Source organism: Pyricularia pennisetigena, assembly GCF_004337985.1.
Source record: "Pyricularia pennisetigena strain Br36 chromosome 4 map unlocalized Pyricularia_pennisetigena_Br36_Scf_6, whole genome shotgun sequence".
NCBI classification, from domain to species: Eukaryota; Fungi; Ascomycota; class Sordariomycetes; order Magnaporthales; family Pyriculariaceae; genus Pyricularia; species Pyricularia pennisetigena.
The window spans coordinates 1813312-1830920 of record NW_021940918.1 but is presented as its reverse complement, the minus strand read 5'-3'; the positions used below and the strand labels follow the sequence as shown (position 1 = coordinate 1830920).

At 53.7% G+C, this 17609-nt stretch overlaps 7 protein-coding genes across 7 annotated transcripts; 3 read left to right on the top strand and 4 right to left on the bottom strand.

Moving 5' to 3' along the window:
• Positions 1-105: 105 nt before the first annotated feature.
• On the bottom strand, positions 106-1973 carry PpBr36_06146 (uncharacterized protein; the record flags this gene model as incomplete). Its single annotated transcript, XM_029893293.1, has 3 exons — positions 106-528; positions 635-987; positions 1058-1973. The coding sequence occupies 3 exons, from the start codon at positions 1971-1973 to the stop codon at positions 106-108; spliced, it is 1692 nt and encodes a 563-aa protein (XP_029745695.1).
• A 934-nt stretch (positions 1974-2907) lies between these two features.
• PpBr36_06145 (uncharacterized protein) lies at positions 2908-4070 on the top strand (the record flags this gene model as incomplete). The annotated part of the gene is made up of 2 exons (XM_029893292.1): positions 2908-3636; positions 3717-4070. The coding sequence occupies 2 exons, from the start codon at positions 2908-2910 to the stop codon at positions 4068-4070; spliced, it is 1083 nt and encodes a 360-aa protein (XP_029745690.1).
• A 399-nt stretch (positions 4071-4469) lies between these two features.
• Positions 4470-6116, bottom strand: PpBr36_06144 (uncharacterized protein; the record flags this gene model as incomplete). The annotated part of the gene is made up of 2 exons (XM_029893291.1): positions 5330-6116; positions 4470-4930 (listed from the first exon to the last, which is right to left on the bottom strand). Exons 1-2 carry the CDS (start codon positions 6078-6080, stop codon positions 4470-4472), a joined length of 1212 nt encoding a protein of 403 aa, XP_029745692.1. The 5' UTR covers positions 6081-6116.
• A 1253-nt stretch (positions 6117-7369) lies between these two features.
• Positions 7370-9817, top strand: PpBr36_06143 (uncharacterized protein; the record flags this gene model as incomplete). Its single annotated transcript, XM_029893290.1, has 1 exon — positions 7370-9817. The coding sequence occupies one exon, from the start codon at positions 7370-7372 to the stop codon at positions 9815-9817; it is 2448 nt and encodes an 815-aa protein (XP_029745962.1).
• A 228-nt stretch (positions 9818-10045) lies between these two features.
• PpBr36_06142 (uncharacterized protein) lies at positions 10046-11886 on the bottom strand (the record flags this gene model as incomplete). Its single annotated transcript, XM_029893289.1, has 4 exons — positions 10046-10202; positions 10302-10474; positions 10580-11710; positions 11827-11886. 4 exons carry the CDS (start codon positions 11884-11886, stop codon positions 10046-10048), a joined length of 1521 nt encoding a protein of 506 aa, XP_029745689.1.
• A 1802-nt stretch (positions 11887-13688) lies between these two features.
• PpBr36_06141 (uncharacterized protein) lies at positions 13689-14016 on the top strand (the record flags this gene model as incomplete). The annotated part of the gene is made up of 2 exons (XM_029893288.1): positions 13689-13708; positions 13767-14016. The coding sequence occupies 2 exons, from the start codon at positions 13689-13691 to the stop codon at positions 14014-14016; spliced, it is 270 nt and encodes an 89-aa protein (XP_029746027.1).
• Positions 14017-15177: 1161 nt separating this feature from the next.
• Positions 15178-16684, bottom strand: PpBr36_06140 (uncharacterized protein; the record flags this gene model as incomplete). The annotated part of the gene is made up of 2 exons (XM_029893287.1): positions 15178-15237; positions 15323-16684. Coding segments are annotated over 2 exons (1422 nt in total), but the record flags the coding sequence as incomplete, so codon positions are not given.
• Positions 16685-17609: the final 925 nt, after the last annotated feature.

Sequence of the window (17609 nt, the reverse complement as noted above, 5' to 3'; positions counted from 1 at the left end):
TTGTGCACGTATACTGTTTGGTCTTTTTTTTTTTTTCCTCAAGGGAGATAACGGGCCATTTTGCGCGGTCCATCTCAGGCTGGATTGTAACATGGTGATGTCAGACTATCTAGATGACTCCCTTTTGCAGCAGTTTTGGACAATCAATTCCCGTTGCCAAGGCAGGGGTTCGCTCGCAGGACGCGCAGGGGCAATGTCACCGTTGGCTTCCCGGGCCGACCTCCAGCACGCCATATCAGCCTCGTCGACAAAGTTCCCGTGCAGGCCGATCCCGATGTGCAGTGGGAGGTGACAGGCGCCAATCGGCCCTTTTGCGAGGTCGAGCGCGTCGAATATGAAAATGTCGTTGCGCAGGACGTCTAGGTGATTGACCAGCGCCATGACGTAGCCCTCGCCCTCGGCTGCGTCGTGCGATCTCGGCACGAATACTGGTTCTTGAAATGTACAAGTCGGACCGGCCCAATACTCGTCCTTGAAGCGAGTGCCGTCTTGATTAAGGGGTGCGTCCCAATCGTAATGACCAATGACCTGGTGAACAGTACAAAATAAAGCGAACCACGTCAGCCAAAAAAAAAAAGAAGTCCTCGAGAATAATCCAAGACAGCAACATCCGAGATACCTAGCAGCGACTTACATTGAAAAGACCCCCTGCAGGCGGGCCACATTTGGCCATGTCGTAGGGCCGTGAAGAATCGATTTGCAGCTGCCAAAAGTGGCGATACTTCTTCGCGACGAACCTCTCGTCGATCCGGGAAAACTCTCCATTGGTGCCATACAGCTCTGCAGGCACCACACATGTGCCAGACTTGCTATCGGGATCAAAAATCCATCGGTGAGTGTCTGCGTTGAGCTTTTGACGAGTGTTTGGTCCTGATGAAGAGTTTTCAGGAGGCCACCAGTAAAAGACATTGCCGTCGGCTACGGTCAAGTCGCAAACTATATGGCCCTTGTCGTCTTCATATGCTCCTGCAACGTGACCGTGGAAGGCTGGTCGCAGGGTGCGTTGGTTAGCGGTGCAAACAGGGATCATGGCCGTGCAACCAATTTGAAATCTCACCATTGTTGGACCTGAGCCATATGATATCCTTGTCTCCTTTCCTGGAAACGATGCCATATAATTGGTCCTCCTCAGGGTCCCACGCCCAGTGATTGCCGCCTTTCCTAAGCCTCTCCAAGCTAGCCTTGAGTGGTGTGAGCGGCAATACAAGATAATGCTCGGTTAGTGCGGCGTCGTGAATCATGCCGCAGAAAGGCGCTTTATACGTATGCTCCCGCTTCTTCTCGCCGGTCTGAGCATCAAAGGTCCAAACAATAATGTCGCGGCTGGCGTGTTGGCCGTCGTCGCTCGCGGCATACGCAAACGCAACCATCTCTCCCATGACAGGGTCAAACTTGGGATGAGCGGTGAATGTCGGTGAGTCAACCTGTCCCTCGAAATCATATCGTCCAATGGTCTCCAGCGTGACCGGGTCCATGGCGAACGGCGGGCCGTCTTCCTTCATGGCGAGCAGGACTCCACGCCAGAATATAACGTTGGTGTTGGACACGGTGCGGATGACGCCCTTGACCATCTCATTGTCGGTAAAGGGGTTGCGGTACCTGCCGAACAAAGCCCTGCGGGCGGCCCTCTCCGCTCGGAACCGGTCGGTCCGCACGTAGCGCTGCTTCCAGTCGACGTGGCCATCTTGGAACCGGAAGGCGCTCACCCTCCCGTCGCCGCTAAAGTGGACGTCATCCTCAAAAACCGGAGGGAACTGCGAGTCCGGCTGAACGCGGAAGAAGACGCCGTCGATGCTGCGAGGGATCTCGCCGCTGGTCTCGAGCTCAAAGATGTCAGCCTCGATCCGGTTCGGCTTGAGCGGCCCACGAAAGAAGGAGGTGTTGGGGAATTTGGTGGTGCCGGTCTCTGTCTGTCGACGGCCATCGACGTATCCTGGTTTGGCGTTTGGAAAAAGGGAGAAGACGTGTGCCATGGTTGCCTGTTATGGAAAAACAGCAAACCGCTGGGAACAATCTTCTCTTCTGGAAACAATTGCGAGGTATGATTGCAGGTAGTGAGGTGCTCCAAGGCCACCAAGGCCATCAAGGCCGCCTCGGGGATTCATTGGCCCGACATGTGTACAACTGCCACTGAAAATTCACTGCCGTACGATGCCAGTGAGGGGGCGTTTCGGCTCATTGTCACCGACGGATGGATGGTGCTGGAGGGGGAATATGGCGTAGAAGTCTCGGCGTGGCGCAAACAAGATGGGACGGGTTTTGAGAGTGCCTCTATGTTTCTCGAGCTGATAAATTTTGGAAACACCCTAGTTGCTCCAAAAAGAAGAAGAAAAAAAATCCGTGAAAGGTTGGCTGGTGAAGCGATGTGCTTTATGCGCGTCGAGTTGGTTGCGTTTAACCAGGTGGGTTGGAGGGAAAGCGCATCGCTGCTTTGAGAAAAAAAAAAAAAAAAAAGCCATAGAGCCTAATTTGCAGTGGGACCCAACTCACTAATGACTTCCAGGCCAGGCCTGTGTCGCCCGAGTCAACTCGGCCCACAGACACTAAACACCATCAAAACCACAGCAAAGAGGAAATCCAACAGGAAGCAGACTTTAATTGTGGTGATTGTCGCAATGAAAAACCCAATGCCTAGCCTTTTGCTCCTTGGCCGACAAGTAATGGCCGGTATCGGATAAAAAGCATTTAGACATGGCGACGAGTCGCTGCATCAATTTCGCCTTGTCAGCCGATGAAGCGGGGATCCGAGTCTAGGCCGAAACCCCGACTTGATGTTTAACTACACAAATGGCAAACATCCTAAAGGTATCGCATTATGCGTATTATTTATCCAGCTTATAGGCCAACTGTCAACCTATCAACATCCAACCCCATCTTCGTCCGCTTCGAATCCAAACTCCAAACGCGATGAAATCCTACAGCATTGCCTCTATACCAGCGGACGGCATCGGCCCCGAGGTCATCGATGCCTCCATCGCCGTCCTCAAGACCCTGGCCGACACGCTGGGGTCTTTCAAATTAGAATTCACCCATTTTGACTGGTCTTCAGACACGTACAAGAAGACAGGTAAATATATCCCGGATGGCGGCCTGGACGAGCTCAAAAGGCACGACGCCATCCTGTTCGGCGCAGTTGGCAGCCCCGACGTGCCAGACCACGTCTCTCTGTGGGGTCTCCGCCTCGCCATCTGCCAGCCGTTTCAGCAGTACGCCAACGTCCGCCCGACCAAGATCTTCCGCGGCACGCGGTCCCCCCTCCGGGACTGCGCCACCTCGGACCTGGACTGGGTCATCGTCCGGGAGAATAGCGAGGGCGAGTACGCCGGGCAGGGAGGGAGGTCCCACCGTGGTTTGCCGTGGGAGACGGCGACCGAGGTGGCTGTTTTTACCCGCCACGGCGTCGAGCGCATCATGCGTTTTGCGTTTGAGCTGGCGAGGAACCGGCCGCGGAAGTTGTTGACCGTGGTTACCAAGAGCAACGCGCAGAGGAACGGTATGGTGCTGTGGGATGAAGTCGCCGCCGAGGTCGCGCGGGACTTTCCGGACGTGACGTGGGATAAAATGTTGGTCGACGCCATGACGTGTCGGATGGTGCTGAAGCCCGAAAGCTGCGATACAATCGTTGCATCCAACCTAGTAAGTGACAAGGTTCTTGCTGGTTTTGTCACTGCTGAGGGATAACCCGCCGAGATATACTTACCAAGAACCGTTCGCAGCACGCCGATATCCTTTCTGATTTAGCAGCAGCTTTGGCGGGTTCAATTGGGATTGCGCCAACCTCGAATCTGGATCCCACCCGCAAAAACCCCAGCATGTTCGAACCGATCCACGGAAGTGCTTTCGACATTACAGGCAAAGGAGTCGCAAACCCGGTGGCCACGTTCTGGACCAGCGCCGAGATGCTCGCGTGGCTGGGAGAAAAGGACGCAAGCGAAAAACTGCTGGAAGCCGTGGAACGGGTGTGCGAAAAGGGTGTTGTCACTGCAGACTTGGGTGGGACAGCCACAACGAAGCAGGTTACCGATGCTGTTATTGACGAGATCAACGCCTTGTGTGCCAAGTTCAGTTAACTATAATAAATGCCTGCTGTCGCCGTGTACCAAGTGGCGCCCACCTGTCCGTGCCGTGGATCGTTGGCATTTGTGATCCGGATCCATTCAATCCAACGCAAACTTCTCTTCTGCAGGCAGGAAGCTCTTTCCATACTGAAATCCCCGGACCGACCTGTTCGTTGGACTTGAAAAACAATGCAATACATTGGACAAATGTCATCTTGTGAAAACGAAAAAAAGGGAAAAAAAGGGTACAAGGCAAGCTCATCGCAGATATCCTCAGGGAAGAGCGCTAGGAGCCTTTAACTAATAATCATAGTTGAAACATGTTAAGTGTGCATTTCACAGCCGATCAGCCCTCAAAACTCCACTCCATAATGCTGTAACCCAAGAGACAGCTTCCGCACAGCAGCAGGTTCACACCCGCTTCCGACGAGGAGTCGGAAAGCCGACTGTCACCGAGCTGTCACTCTCCTCGCCATCCTGAGCGTTCGCCCCGGCGGGGAAACTTTGCAGGGGTGTCTGCCCACGGGGGCTTTGAACTAGCCTGGTGCTGCGGCGCAGGGTAGTGGGTGAAGCTGCATCAACATGTTTCCCAGGTGTTTTTGGCACGGTTCTAGTCGGCGTGACAAAGGGCTCGTTGGGAGCCTCTGCCGGCGAATCTGTCTCGGACTTTATGGTTGCTGTGGCTGTTGGTGGTGATTTGGGAGCAGCGCTGACCGAGTCTGCCGATGATTTGGCAGCGTCTTGTTTGGCTTGTATAACGAAAAGTACGCCTTTGATCTTTGACGGTGCCTTTTGCGGGACGCCCTTGATGTCAAGGTCGTCGCTACTTTCAGACTCGTGCCCATAACTGCTGGCGTTATAACGAGCCTGAGCTGTTTCAGCAATGTTTTTGTCAGCAAGCCTGCTACTTTTCGGCGCGGTTGCCTCTCGAGCTGCTTTCGCCGCCCCCATGTCGACTTTGGTAGGAGTTGCTTGAGGTCTCGAGCGGTCTTCAGGCGTATACATAAAGGCCAACGGGTCAAACACGGATGATGCAGATGTGTTAAAAAAAAGATCAAAAAGATGGTGGCCCGTTTCCAGGTTCACGGTAGGTGGCTCTTGGGAAACTGCAGAAACAGAGCTGGCCGGTTCAAAAGGCTCCTAATCCCTTGTTGCGGGTTCAGTCTGCTCTGCGGGTGTTTCTGCCCTGCGATGGTCCGACATGACTAGTCTTTTCATCGCAGCGGCAATGAAATCGTTTTGGGCCTTGACTGTGTCCTTCTTGTTGGGACGCTTTGGCGTGTTTCCGTCGTTGGGATCATCCCGTTTCCGCTTGAGCTCTTGCCTCCGATCCTTCCCAAAAGTTCGCATGGCTTCTTTGACTGCAGGCTCGATTCTGTTCTCCCAGTTGGCAGCCTGGTGCTCGTAAAAGCCTGCCCAAAACGGATGCACTTGGCCTCGTGGCGTGTTTGGGTCGTGGTTCAAATAACCAAGTTTCGACCTGTCGATTCCGTCGGTCCAGATCCTCTCTTTGGGGCCGCCCAGCAGAGTGAACCGGGTTGTTCCGTAACCCAAAGCTGTACGAGCGGCGAAAAAGCCTCGCGTGAATAGTTCACAATCGAACGGAACTTCGCCATGCTTGCTGACAGCTTCACGCCAATCTTTGTGCTTGGTGAAACAACCATTAAGGTAGTCCAGGAGGCGGTTGAAGGTGAGGAAACACCGATGGGACATGGGGAAGTCTGCAATTATTTGGTGGCTAGGCTTTCCTTCTGAGTTATTTAGGCATCCTGGACCTGGACGAACAGGAAATGAGTGGCGGGTGCAGACGCATTTCAGATGCCGGTAGATGTCTTCAAACTTGATCCATGGGCGTTGCGAAATCATTTTGTCGCAAAGGTATCTGATATAAGCATCGGGATCCTGTAATGCTCTGGTCTCGCCGTAGAAGGACTCGATAAGGACGCGGTGTTGAGATTTCTGACTGGTGTTTGCTGAAGATCCTGTTTGAGGGCCATTTTTTTCGGTTGCTTCCTGCGTCATTGTGGTACTTTGCCGCAGACAGATGTTAGTGATCGATCTACTGGAAACAGCCGCTGGTTAGCGACCAAATACGAGCAAGATCTCAGGAAAAGTTTCGTCACGTACCTGGGCAGACTTCAAGACTGCAGGACTGAACGATTATCAAGCCCGCTATGCGCTCTGTGTCTCTTTGTCTTGATCCGATTTGAGTAAGTGTTCAAATCAAAGCCATATGCGGGCCACAGGTTTTCATGGATAAGTTCCAAAATGAGGAACACACGGTTGTAAATTGCTCCTCGAAAGAATTCGAAAGAACATTGTGGACAGATTTGACTGTGCCAGATATGGCCCTAAAGATTTAATCATTTTCTATCACAATCTCGTCACCTTGGGCTCAGATTTATTTACACATAGTATCAAAGGGAAACCAAGAATTTTTCATGGTTGTTGATTGCGGTGCCGGCTATATTTGAGCAACGTTAACAATCTCAAAAAAAGAGGCAAAGAAACAAAGGAGAAATGCGCCATTGCTGATTGTCATTGGTGACTGTCAGGGATACACGTGACATAGACGCCATCACGTCACTTCCTTTTGCGGCCCGACACACTTGTATGTTTCTCAACATTCCATGATTGGTGCAACCAAGCCATTCGCCAACCAAACATCTTTGGCCAAGCAATACCAGCACTTTTGTTTCAAAGCGCACGAATTGATTAACAGCCATTCTTCACGTGGGGGGCCACAAAACACCTTGCAGCTTTTCGGACTGCTGCTAGACTAATCAGCAGACAGGCAGTGCAATGTTGGTAACACCGACTCGGGTTTGACAAGTTGGTTGTCGGGCCGTAATGCCGACCCGCTAGCGAATATCTCTCAACATTTCGGAGAGGAACGAGGTGACCTCGCTTCGGCATTCCCCCCACGCTGACAAAACTGTGGGGACCCCAGATTTTGGCCGTGGGTTGCGGCGGATGACCTTTTCCGAGTTGACGTCGTTTGCTTTTGTTCCAGTCAATTTCTATTTTGTTATTCCCGAAATCTGGTTATATTCCGACTGTCGGCTGCCGGTCGGTGGTATTTTGCCCGTCGTTTTGTAGATCAATCATCTGCCGGCTGTTGAATTGGACAGGCAGTCTGCAGTACAGTAGATTAGAAGGAAGTTATTAGGCGCGAGCCTTCCATTACATTACATATCTTTTTTCTTTCTTTCTTTTTTTTTTTTTCCTATTCCCATTCTTTCTCGCCCATGGCCGTCCATCCATCTAGGTTCAACAAACAGCCTTCATAGCCAACACGCGACACTGTCATCATGACTGTCGTTCGCGTTCCACAACCTCAACTGCTCCGTCCTTCAGACAATGGTGAGCGTTACGAGCTGACCAGCCCTACGGCCATGCCGTCTGCCGGCGGCTTTTTATGGAACCAACGGATGATGATCCAGGCCACATGTCGGGGTTATGCCACGGCCCAGTTCATGCAGCCCGAGCCAGCAAAGTACTCATATGCCCCCAACGTTGAGGCCAAAACTTTTATGCAGCCCGAGACCAACTATTACGCACACTACCCTGGCCGCTTCTGTTACATAAAAGACGAGGAGAGTGGCCTCCTGTTCTCTGCCCCATACGAGCCCGTCCGCGCCCACCTCGACAGCTTCGTCTTCTCCGTCGGCAAGAGCGACATTCGCTGGAGGGCCGAGCTCGACGGCTTGCGCGTGGACCTGACCTTGCTCCTCCCGACGCACGACGTGGCAGAGCTATGGACCGTGCGTGTGACCAACCTCTCCGGCCGGACCCGCAAGGTCAGCGTATACCCGCACTTCACCATCGGGTACATGTCGTGGATGAACCAGTCGGCCAAGTGGCGCTCAGACCTGCAAGGCATCGTAGCCACCTGTGTGACGCCTTACCAGAAGGCTTCCGACTGGGAGAAGAACAGGTTCCTCAAGGATAAGACGTACTTTCTCTGTGAGACGGAACCGGCCGCCTGGGAGGCGAGGAACTCGGCATTCGAGGGCGAAGGGGGTCTACACGCACCTTCGGCGTTGACCCAGCCGGACCTCTCCAACAGTGATGCTGTCTATGAGACGCCTACAGCCGTGGTGCAGTACCGCGAGGAGCTGGGACCCGACGACCACCGCGAGTATCGCTTCATGTTTGGTCCGGCCTACGACGACGCTGAGATTCAGGAGATGCGTGGGCGCTACCTGAGCAAGGAGGCGTTTTCAAGAGTGGCCGAGGATTATGCGGCGTACATGGAAAAGGGGCGCGGGTGTCTGATCAACATCGAGACTCCCGACGAAGGGCTCAACAACTTTGTCAACAACTGGCTTGCCCGACAGGTCTACTACCACGGCGACGTCAACCGTCTCAGCACCGACCCCCAGACCCGCAACTACCTCCAGGACAACATGGGAATGAGCTACATCAAGCCGGCCGTGGCCAGGCAAGCGTTCCTCACCGCCCTGTCCCAGCAAGAATCTACGGGCGCCATGCCCGACGGCATCATCCTCGCCGAGGGCGCCGAGCTCAAGTACATCAACCAGATCCCCCACACCGACCACTGCGTCTGGCTCCCCGTCACGCTGGAAGCATACCTCTCGGAGACGGCCGACTACGCGCTCCTGGACGAGCCCGTCACCACCAAAGCCGACGCTAAGACCCTGACCGTGTTCGAGCGCTTCTCCCGCGCCATGGACTGGCTGCTGTGCGACAAGGCCCGCGACGAGCGGGGGCTCAGCTACATTGCGCAGGGCGACTGGTGCGACCCGATGAACATGGTCGGCATCAAGGGCAAGGGCGTGTCGGGGTGGCTGACCATCGCGACGGGCTTCGCGCTCAACCTCTGGGCGGACGTGTGCGAGCAGCGCGGCGAGAAGGAGCTCGCGCGGCGGTACCGCGCCGGGGCGGCCGAGGTCAACGACGCGGCCAACCGGCACTTTTGGACGGGCGAGTGGTACGCGCGCGGCATCACCGACGACGGCGTGACGTTTGGCGTGCCGTCGGACCCGCACGGCCGCATCTGGCTCAACCCGCAGTCCTTCGCCATGCTCGGTGGGGCCGTGGCCAAGTCGCCGGACCCGGCTCGCTCCCGCGCCGCCATGCTCGCCCAGATCGACGAGCAGCTGGCCACGCCCTACGGCGTGCAGATGTTCGCGCCGGCGTTTGACGGCATGCGGGAGGACATTGGGCGCGTGACGCAAAAGGCGCCCGGGTCGGCCGAGAACGCGGCCGTGTACAACCACGCGGCCGTCTTTTACGTGCACGCGCTGTACGCCACGCGCGAGACGGACCGCGCCTTTCGGCACCTGCGGCAAATGATCCCCGGCCCCGGCGAGCACGACCTGCTCGCGCGCGGCCAGCTGCCCGTCTACATCCCCAACTACTACCGCGGGGCGTGGCGCGAGCACCCGCGCACGGCCGGCCGCTCGTCGCAGCTGTTCAACACGGGCACCATCGCCTGGGTGTACCGCTGCGTCGTCGAGGGCCTCTGCGGCCTGCGCGGGGACGCCGCGGGCCTGCTGGTCGACCCGCAGCTGCCGGCGCACTGGGACGACATGGAGGTCACGCGCCAGTTCAGGGGCGCCACTTTCCGAGTCAGGGTCCGGAGGGATCCCAGCGTCGACAAGGTCACGGTCAGAAGGGGCGAGCGCGGCGAGGAGCTGCTGCCCAGACCCCATGTGAGCAGCAAGGATATCAAGGCCGGCGAGACATACCGTTTGTTCGTCGCAGTGCCTGGAGAGGTTTTGAAGGAGCACTAGACTAGACTATTAAAAAGTCGGGAAAGCGGACTTTGTTTTCATTTTAAAATTCATTTCAAAAGAGAAAAAAAAAAAAAAGAGTTGCGTCGAATTCAGCTAGATATACACACGCGCGCCCATGAGATAGATGGAGATGCTTGAAAAAAAAAAAAAAAAAAAAAAAAAAAAAACGACATTTTGCTTTGCTGAAAAATTCACATCCAACGCAGATCCTGCTGCAAAGAAAGGCTACGGCCTAACCGGTGTCAAGTAAATGTCCAAGGCAGGCTTGTCCCAAAGGACGTAACTCCTGTGGTCGAGCCAGTCCTTTTCCTTGTCCACGAGCTCTATGTCAAAGTTGAACAAGATCTTGGCCAAGATAAGGCGCATTTCGGCGTAGGCAAGGCTAATTCGCAAACAAAGAATCGGCCAGTTAGTTCAACCAATGTCTCTCGTCCTGCCGTAGATGTGTTTAGAAAAAACTAGGGTGTTAATAAAAACTTACTTTCGACCAATGCAATTCCTGGGCCCGACCGAAAAGGGCTGCAGAACTTCAAACCTGTCGCGTGTGTTGGCCTTGCTGTCCCGCTCAAGGAATCGTTCGGGTTTGAAGCTGAAAGGGTCGTGGAAGTTTTGTTCGTTTTGGTATGCAGCCAGCTGCCACACGCTGACGACAGTCTGGAGAAAAAAAAAAATCGTTTGCATGGTAAGCAAAGAAATCAAAAGGTTGAGCCAGGCTCTGTATCTGTCAAGACATGGTCACGACGGAGCAATACCACTCACTTTCTCAGGAACATAGGTGCCAGCAATGGTTGCACCCCCAGCAGGCACCACACGCGGAATGCCGCCGGCAACGGGCGGGTAGAGCCTCGCAGCCTCATCCAGGCAGGCCAGCATATACGGCAGGTTCGCGACCGACATCAGCGTGATCTCCTTGTCGTCGTTGAACGCGGATCGCACCTCCTCGTTGAGCCTGGCCAGCTTCTCAGGGTTCTTCAGCAACAGGTACGTGACTCCAGAAAGCAGAGTCGCCGTGGTTTCAGAACCGGCAATGATCAGCGTGCTGGCGCTGAGCCGAAGCTGCTCCGTCCCCAGACCTTTGAGCTGAAGCAGACCCTCGATCAGGTCGGGGCGCTCTACCGTCAGCGAGGCGCGGCGTTCAATCTTGGCCGTGGTCCTCTTCATGTGATCCTCACGATTCTTGGAGAGTCCGTATTTGAGAATGGCGGTCACGAGCCAGTGGAAGCCGACGAGCTTGAGCGCCATGAAGAGACCAAAACTCTTGGTGGTTTTGTTCATGGTGTCAACCCAGGGGTGGTACTCGGCCTTTTCGAGGCAGTCAAAGGGCTCCCCGAACGCCAGATCGCCAATCACGTCAAAAGTGGTCCAATTGTACCAGGTTTTGATGTCCTGACGAGTGGTGAGGCCACAGGGCCGGTCCGAAGCCGGCTCCGAATGACAGCGCTCCTTGAGGCGGCGGATCAGCAGGTCGACGTAGCTGCCGATCATGGGCTCCTGCAGGCGCATAGAGCGGTCGCTGAACCCGTAGGCCAGACTGCGTCGGAGGATGGAGTGGTTCTCCTTGGTCTCGTTGATGATGGTGCGCGGGCGACCGTTGACCGTGTAGAAACCGTCCCATTTGGGCATCTCATCGACGTTTGCTTTGGAGCCAGTGCGGTGGCCGCAAATGTCCTTCCAGGCATCTGGCTCAATGAACGAGATCTGGTCCGGCGAAATGCGCACCATGGGGCCATACTGCCTATGCCATTCTGCAACGTCGTGGGCGAGCGTTCCACGGGAAAGCCTATAGGCGTAGGCGTGGTAGGAAATGTGCTGCAGACGAGGTCCAGGGAACCGACGCAGCGGGTGGAAAAATAAATTGTAAACGGCGTGGCCCAGCAGATAAATCGGGAGCTACCGTGGAGGATGGTGGATGGATTCATCAAGGTCAGCAGCAAGCAAATCATCTAAACTAACATCTGGCGCAAGCCAAGGTAAAAGAAAGAAAAGAAAGAAAAAAAAAACCTTACAAGTACTGCTGTCAGTTTCACCAAGCCCAGCACGTTTGGCTCGATATAAGGGGAAATCATGGTGATCTTTTCGGGTCCTGTCCGTATGCTTAAAAATAAGGATGAACTTTCATCTCTTGTTTGAAATGTTCAATACGGAAAAGCAGAAAAGGGGACATGAGTCCGCAGCTCTTTTTACTACCTGGAAAGTTGACCGACCCACTTGCACTTCCCGAGCTCGCGTGTTCCGATCGCCCCGACAGGATCTCGGGCCTGGGTCGAGCGATAAACTTGGCCGCTTGGTGTCTAATGGATGATGCAGATGCTACATTAGCATAGTCAGCTCGCAAGGCTAGCTCTCTTTTGCGTCGCGTGATTTTCGTGGTTCGTACCCAACAAAACCTGGGGATGATGGAACATCGGCATCCCCGAGAAAGTCCGATCGCCGAGGTGGTAGCAGCTTGCGTTGCAGTGCAGGCACGAAGTGGCGGGGGTCGCTTTACCCGGTCGTTCGGTAGTTAAAGTACGGGAATTAAATGCGCTGGAATAGGTGCAAGCCTATTGGCAAGCCCAACAAAACGCAGCTGTGCAAATGCGCTCGAGTAAATACGAACCCACCAAAATATAGATGTGCCAGTACTGATACGCCGGAATAGGAAAAATATAATACATGCATTAACCTTGCTCGGTATACGTCATTGCTATATTATCTCTATTCCCATTTGCATCAAAACTTGTTCGACTTGATGTCGTTTTAATAATATGAACAGGAAACGTAGCCGCACTTTAAAAAACAAAGAATGAACAATAGAACCAAACAAAAAAACACCTTGGTTAACTTTCCAAATAGGTAACTGGATGAGTTTGTACTGTATTTGCATATCTTCTCGGGACATGCTTTCATCTCTTTATTCATGCATGTGTTTGTTTACTTTCCCTCCTCTGAGCGTGGGCTTGTAGTCTTGGCAAAATAATGTTCAAAACGTTGGCAAGCAGGCTCCTGCTTTCTAAGCTGCCTGCCTACCTAACTTATCCATACATGCGATACAGCTGCCTACACCACTCGAAAAAGGCGGGGAAACTTTCAATTAATCCCGTAGTGTAACCAAGGGTCCGAGTCTGGCTTACCTTTTTGCTGTTTACGTCCCAGTTGTTACACAATTAAATATGATCAACCTACGCATCGGCCCGAGGCGGACCATCCATCCATCCATTCATCAGCCTTATCAGCCTTGGCTCTTGTGCGATTTCTCAACTCTGACTTTGTGCCCCTATTTTTCATTGTGCCGCTCAGCACAAACGGAAAAAAGAGAGAGTCCGCAACGCCCAATACGACTCGATGCTGAAAACTTAGCGGCTGCGTCCCATGCCACTCTGGGACTTTTCCCTCGTGGCTTTTGTTGCACTTTTTTTTTTTGTCTAAATCAGAGATCACCCCCATCATTGGTGCCGACAAGGTCCAGCTGGGGATCGGGAAATTGTGAACAAGGAAGTTGATGCCCAAGCCCTATCGCAAGCTGAGGGGGGACGCCACCTTGATGAACTGGGGTAACGCGGTTATCAGCCAGATCAAAGACATACAGGTTAGCCGTTCAGGGGCTAACCTTGACCCTGAATATTGGCTGGGACTTGAAGAAACCGAAAAAGAGCCCACATGGCTAACAACCTTACCCAAGTCTAGGGTTACTGTGGACTTGTGCTCTTTTAATTACATTGTTCGACAACTTAGTGAGGACGAGCGAGGCATGGATGGCGAAAACTCGAGAATACCGTCACCGAGATCATCGAATACCGGACCCAGGAACTAGCGGATTTGTACCGTGGCATCCCCGTTCAAAGCTGACATGGCGTGAGGAGCTGGTGACCGTCTAGTCTGCTTCGAGATGTCTATGGACAAAGACTTGTAAGATAGTCATGAGCAACATTAACTGTTGGCACCCACTCATGCCATCATCTTTTAGCCAGGTGCGCACGCGGCTGGAGAAAGCCCAAACAACCAAGACCCGGGACGCAGATGCCGGCAGCACAGCTCCGTGTGCCTCAACTTCTTGGACCCAGGAGCGCACCTCGACGGCTTCCAAGCAGGTGAGAGAAATGGCCAAGCTCGGCGCAGAGCTCCGGACCGAGGACTGGTCACTGAAACACTACAGGACGTTCTCCCGCCGCTTCCCCGACTCCTCTGGAAAGACGGCCTCGATCGGGCCGTGCTGAACCTGCCGGGTTCCGCAGGTCGACCACCCGCTCCTCCTCAACGTGATGGTCATCGTCGCCATCGTAGGGGATCTCTAGGCATCCAAGAAAAAAAAAAGGATCCGGAGCGAACCTAACGGGTGGGCTGGCAGCACGTCACCGAGCAGGACGGAGGCATTTGTGCGATTTATGGCCCGGGGAGGGGTGGAGGATCCGGGCGTTTGACGGGTCGGCAGCGGCGGTGGCGGCAGCGGTGGAGAAGAAGGAGGCGGCTATCACGTCACCGGGCCCCCACGGCCGGACCTAAGAGGACTCGCCACAAGCAGGAACGACAGCTGCTGCAATAACAGCAGCAAAAAAGAAAAAAAAAAAAAAGGGTCCGGGTCCCGAGCCGGGAAGCCACTGCTAGCTGGCCAAGGGATGAACCCGCCGAGGGCAAAGCTCAGACGGACTGTGCCTCTGTCCGCCACCTCTCGTCGGCGCGGAAATCAACCCTCGATAGGCTTTGCCCCGTTGATTTTCTTTTTCTTTTTCCCCGAGTGGTAGCTCTGGATTCTGCTGCAGTGGCGGCCATGTCTTCTTGGCGTGATTCCCATATCGCCACTACTGTAGACAAAGTTGCGACATGTCATGGAGTAGCACCAATTTTTTTTTTCTTCTCTGTTTTTGAGTTTGTCTTAGCCGCGTTTGTTGTCGATGGCTTTGGGTCTAGGATAAGGTTAATTGTATGGATAACCTGTTGGCAACTCAAAAATCGCACAATCCAGGCAAGCCGGGGCAACAAGTCGAAAAAATTCTAGAGTTTAGAATAAATTAAATCCACCCAGAAACCCCCCCAAAATATGCACTTGAGTATCTGATGCTAGCCACCAAATGATAAGCCCCCAAACGCTAAAACAAAAATGAAGAAGAAAACAGACCAAAGCCTTTTGACGCCAAGCCACCCAATAAAAACAGACATCGCACTATTTCCCAGACCTCTGATGCCCATGTGAAAAATTCCAAAAAGACTCCGGCGCAGATATACTTGTTGGTGGGGAAGAAAAATCTCTATCCCAACACGAACAAAAAGAAGCCGCCCCAAAATCCCTATCTATCAAAGACACCAGCCCGTATTTTTGTACATTAATCACCAAAATAATCCAGCCATTAAACTTTTGTTTGCTTTTTTCTTCTTTTGTTTTACCACCGTGCGCTGCAAGCAAAAGGACTGCTGAGCTTGCCAGTGTGGAACTTTTCGGCCTAGATTTTTTTGAAACAATTATTAGCCATCGATTCCCTAGTTTTTGCATCAAAATTGAAACATGGAGAAAAAAAAAAAACTTACAATGTCAGCAATGGCAGCATATGTACCCGCGACAAAGATGATGGCACCGAGCAGGAAGACGGCGGCGTTGGCAATAGCCTTGCCCAGGTTCGCCTTGCTGTACCAAGGGCCCTCCTTGACGATACGGAACCACATCAGAGCCGGGAAGTAGAAGGTAAATCCCGAAATGAACAGGGCGGAGCAGATCGAGAGCAGACCGCTGAAGAACGGAATCGACTCGGCAATGATGAAGGCGATGATGGTGATGACGGTAATGAGCACACCCCAGGTGATCTTTCCCTTCTTGGTCGTGGTGATAGTCTCATCCGAGAGGCCGTGGTTCATGCGCTTGTAGATGTAGCGGCAGACGACAGTGGTGTTGATGGAGCCGGAAATGAAGATGACAGGCAGGGCGACTCCGAGGGCGACCTTGGAAGCGACGGTACCGGCCGACAAAAGAGCGGGAGAGGCGACGCTGTCACCAACAAAGGCGTAGATGAGAGCACCAGTGAGGGTGTAGATGATGATCTCAATGATGCCGAGGGCCCAGATCGACTTGACGTAGTCCTGGGGGCGCTGCATCTCGTCCATGAAAGAGAACTGGCAGACGGCAAACGAGTAGGCAAAGATGATGTTGGTCATGGCGTTGAATGCTTCGGCAAAGCTGAGACCGGGCCTGGGCCAGGCGGACCAGGTGACGGCGGCCATGCCACCCTGCTGGGAGTGGCTCGAGATACCCGTGGCAATGATGGTAATACCAATGGCAATGACGATGGATGCGAAATCGATGTATCCGAGGATGGCAAGCTCAGCAAACGAAGGCGGGATGGCGAGGAGCAGCAGGATGATGGCCGAAACGACACCAAAGACGACGCTGCAGGTTCCATAGTCGGAGAGATGGCCAAAAGCAATGGCGCCGGTCAGGGCGTGGGCACCGACGAGGAAGGTGAGCTGAAGCATAAACATGACACCAATGACCTCGTAGAGCCAGCGACCGAACAGGTGGGTACCGACATCGGCGTAGTGCGAGATGCTGGGGATCTTGAGCTTGGTCTGACCGACGACGTAGCTGGTGTAGATGGCGACCAGACCGAGACCGACGCAAGAGATGGTACCAGCGACCATGCCGAGCGCGGCAAAGGCCGATGGGATACTGAGCGAGCCGAGGGCGATAGCCTCGACGATCAGGATGACCGTGAGACGCTTCCAGCCCAACTGCTTGAAGTGGTTCCCGCTCGCCTCGAGGTCCCTGCCCACGGCCTCGCTGCTCGCCGTGGGCGTGGGCTCAAGCTCCTTCTCCTTCTTGTGGTAGGTCGACATGGCTTCCCGTCTTCTTGTGGTGGGTATACGACTGAAAGACTTGGGATTTATATTGTTGAAAATGTCTTTTCAAATTAGATGTTTGTCCAAGTCGACCACCCAAAAAAAGAATGGAGGGGTTTAAAAAAAAGAAAAAAAAAAAGAAAAAGATTGGATGTTTTGACGTGGGAGCTTATAGATGGCGACAAAATGCAGACCGAAGTTCGGGGGGAAGGGGAGAGGGGGACAGCTTTATAGATAAGAATGAAAGATGGGGATGGAAGGAAGTTTATCTTTTTTAGCAAACTGCATGACACCTATCTGACTGTGGAGGAAGGGGCCAGACATGCATGGGCTCCTAGGAAATTGTACGTGCGCAGAATACCTCCATCGCCGTAGCTAGGCAAGGTATCCAGATCAGGTGCATACATGCAGACCATAGGTGCTCCTATCAACCCAACCCCACGACCGGACAAGTAAAGTTGGTAGCCCCAGGCTCTTCGTCTGGTCGCATGCGAAGAGGACCCAGTGACAGGCTGGGATCTCGTGTCTTTCTTTGTGACCGAAGACCCCGAATCTCAGAGACCAGGGAGGTAGCAAAGGCACTCCTTGCTTTGCATATCAGCGGTGGGCTATGCTCCCCCGACTCGCGGAACTGGGGAACAGTAACAAGCAAGGCACGTATGCCTTGCCTGACGTGTCTCTGTTTGTTAATAATCCCTGGTGTTATTTCTGGAGGGGTGCCCTGGGTGCGGATCCATCATGTTGGGAACTACGCCGTGTGCCTTATTCCGGTACATGGAAAGGACGGTGATTTGCGGCAACGGGGTCGGCGAGATGATCGCTTTCCCCCATCTTGTTCATCATCTGTTCTTCAGTGGCAAACTGGCGCTATAGCGGAGTATGCACCTTGTGAGAATGCGCCTCTAGGCTGGCCCGGGCCGGCGTGGCCCAAACTTCCTCCATCTCTCCCCTCGATCTCCTCTTGCTTACATAGACGCTGCGAGGG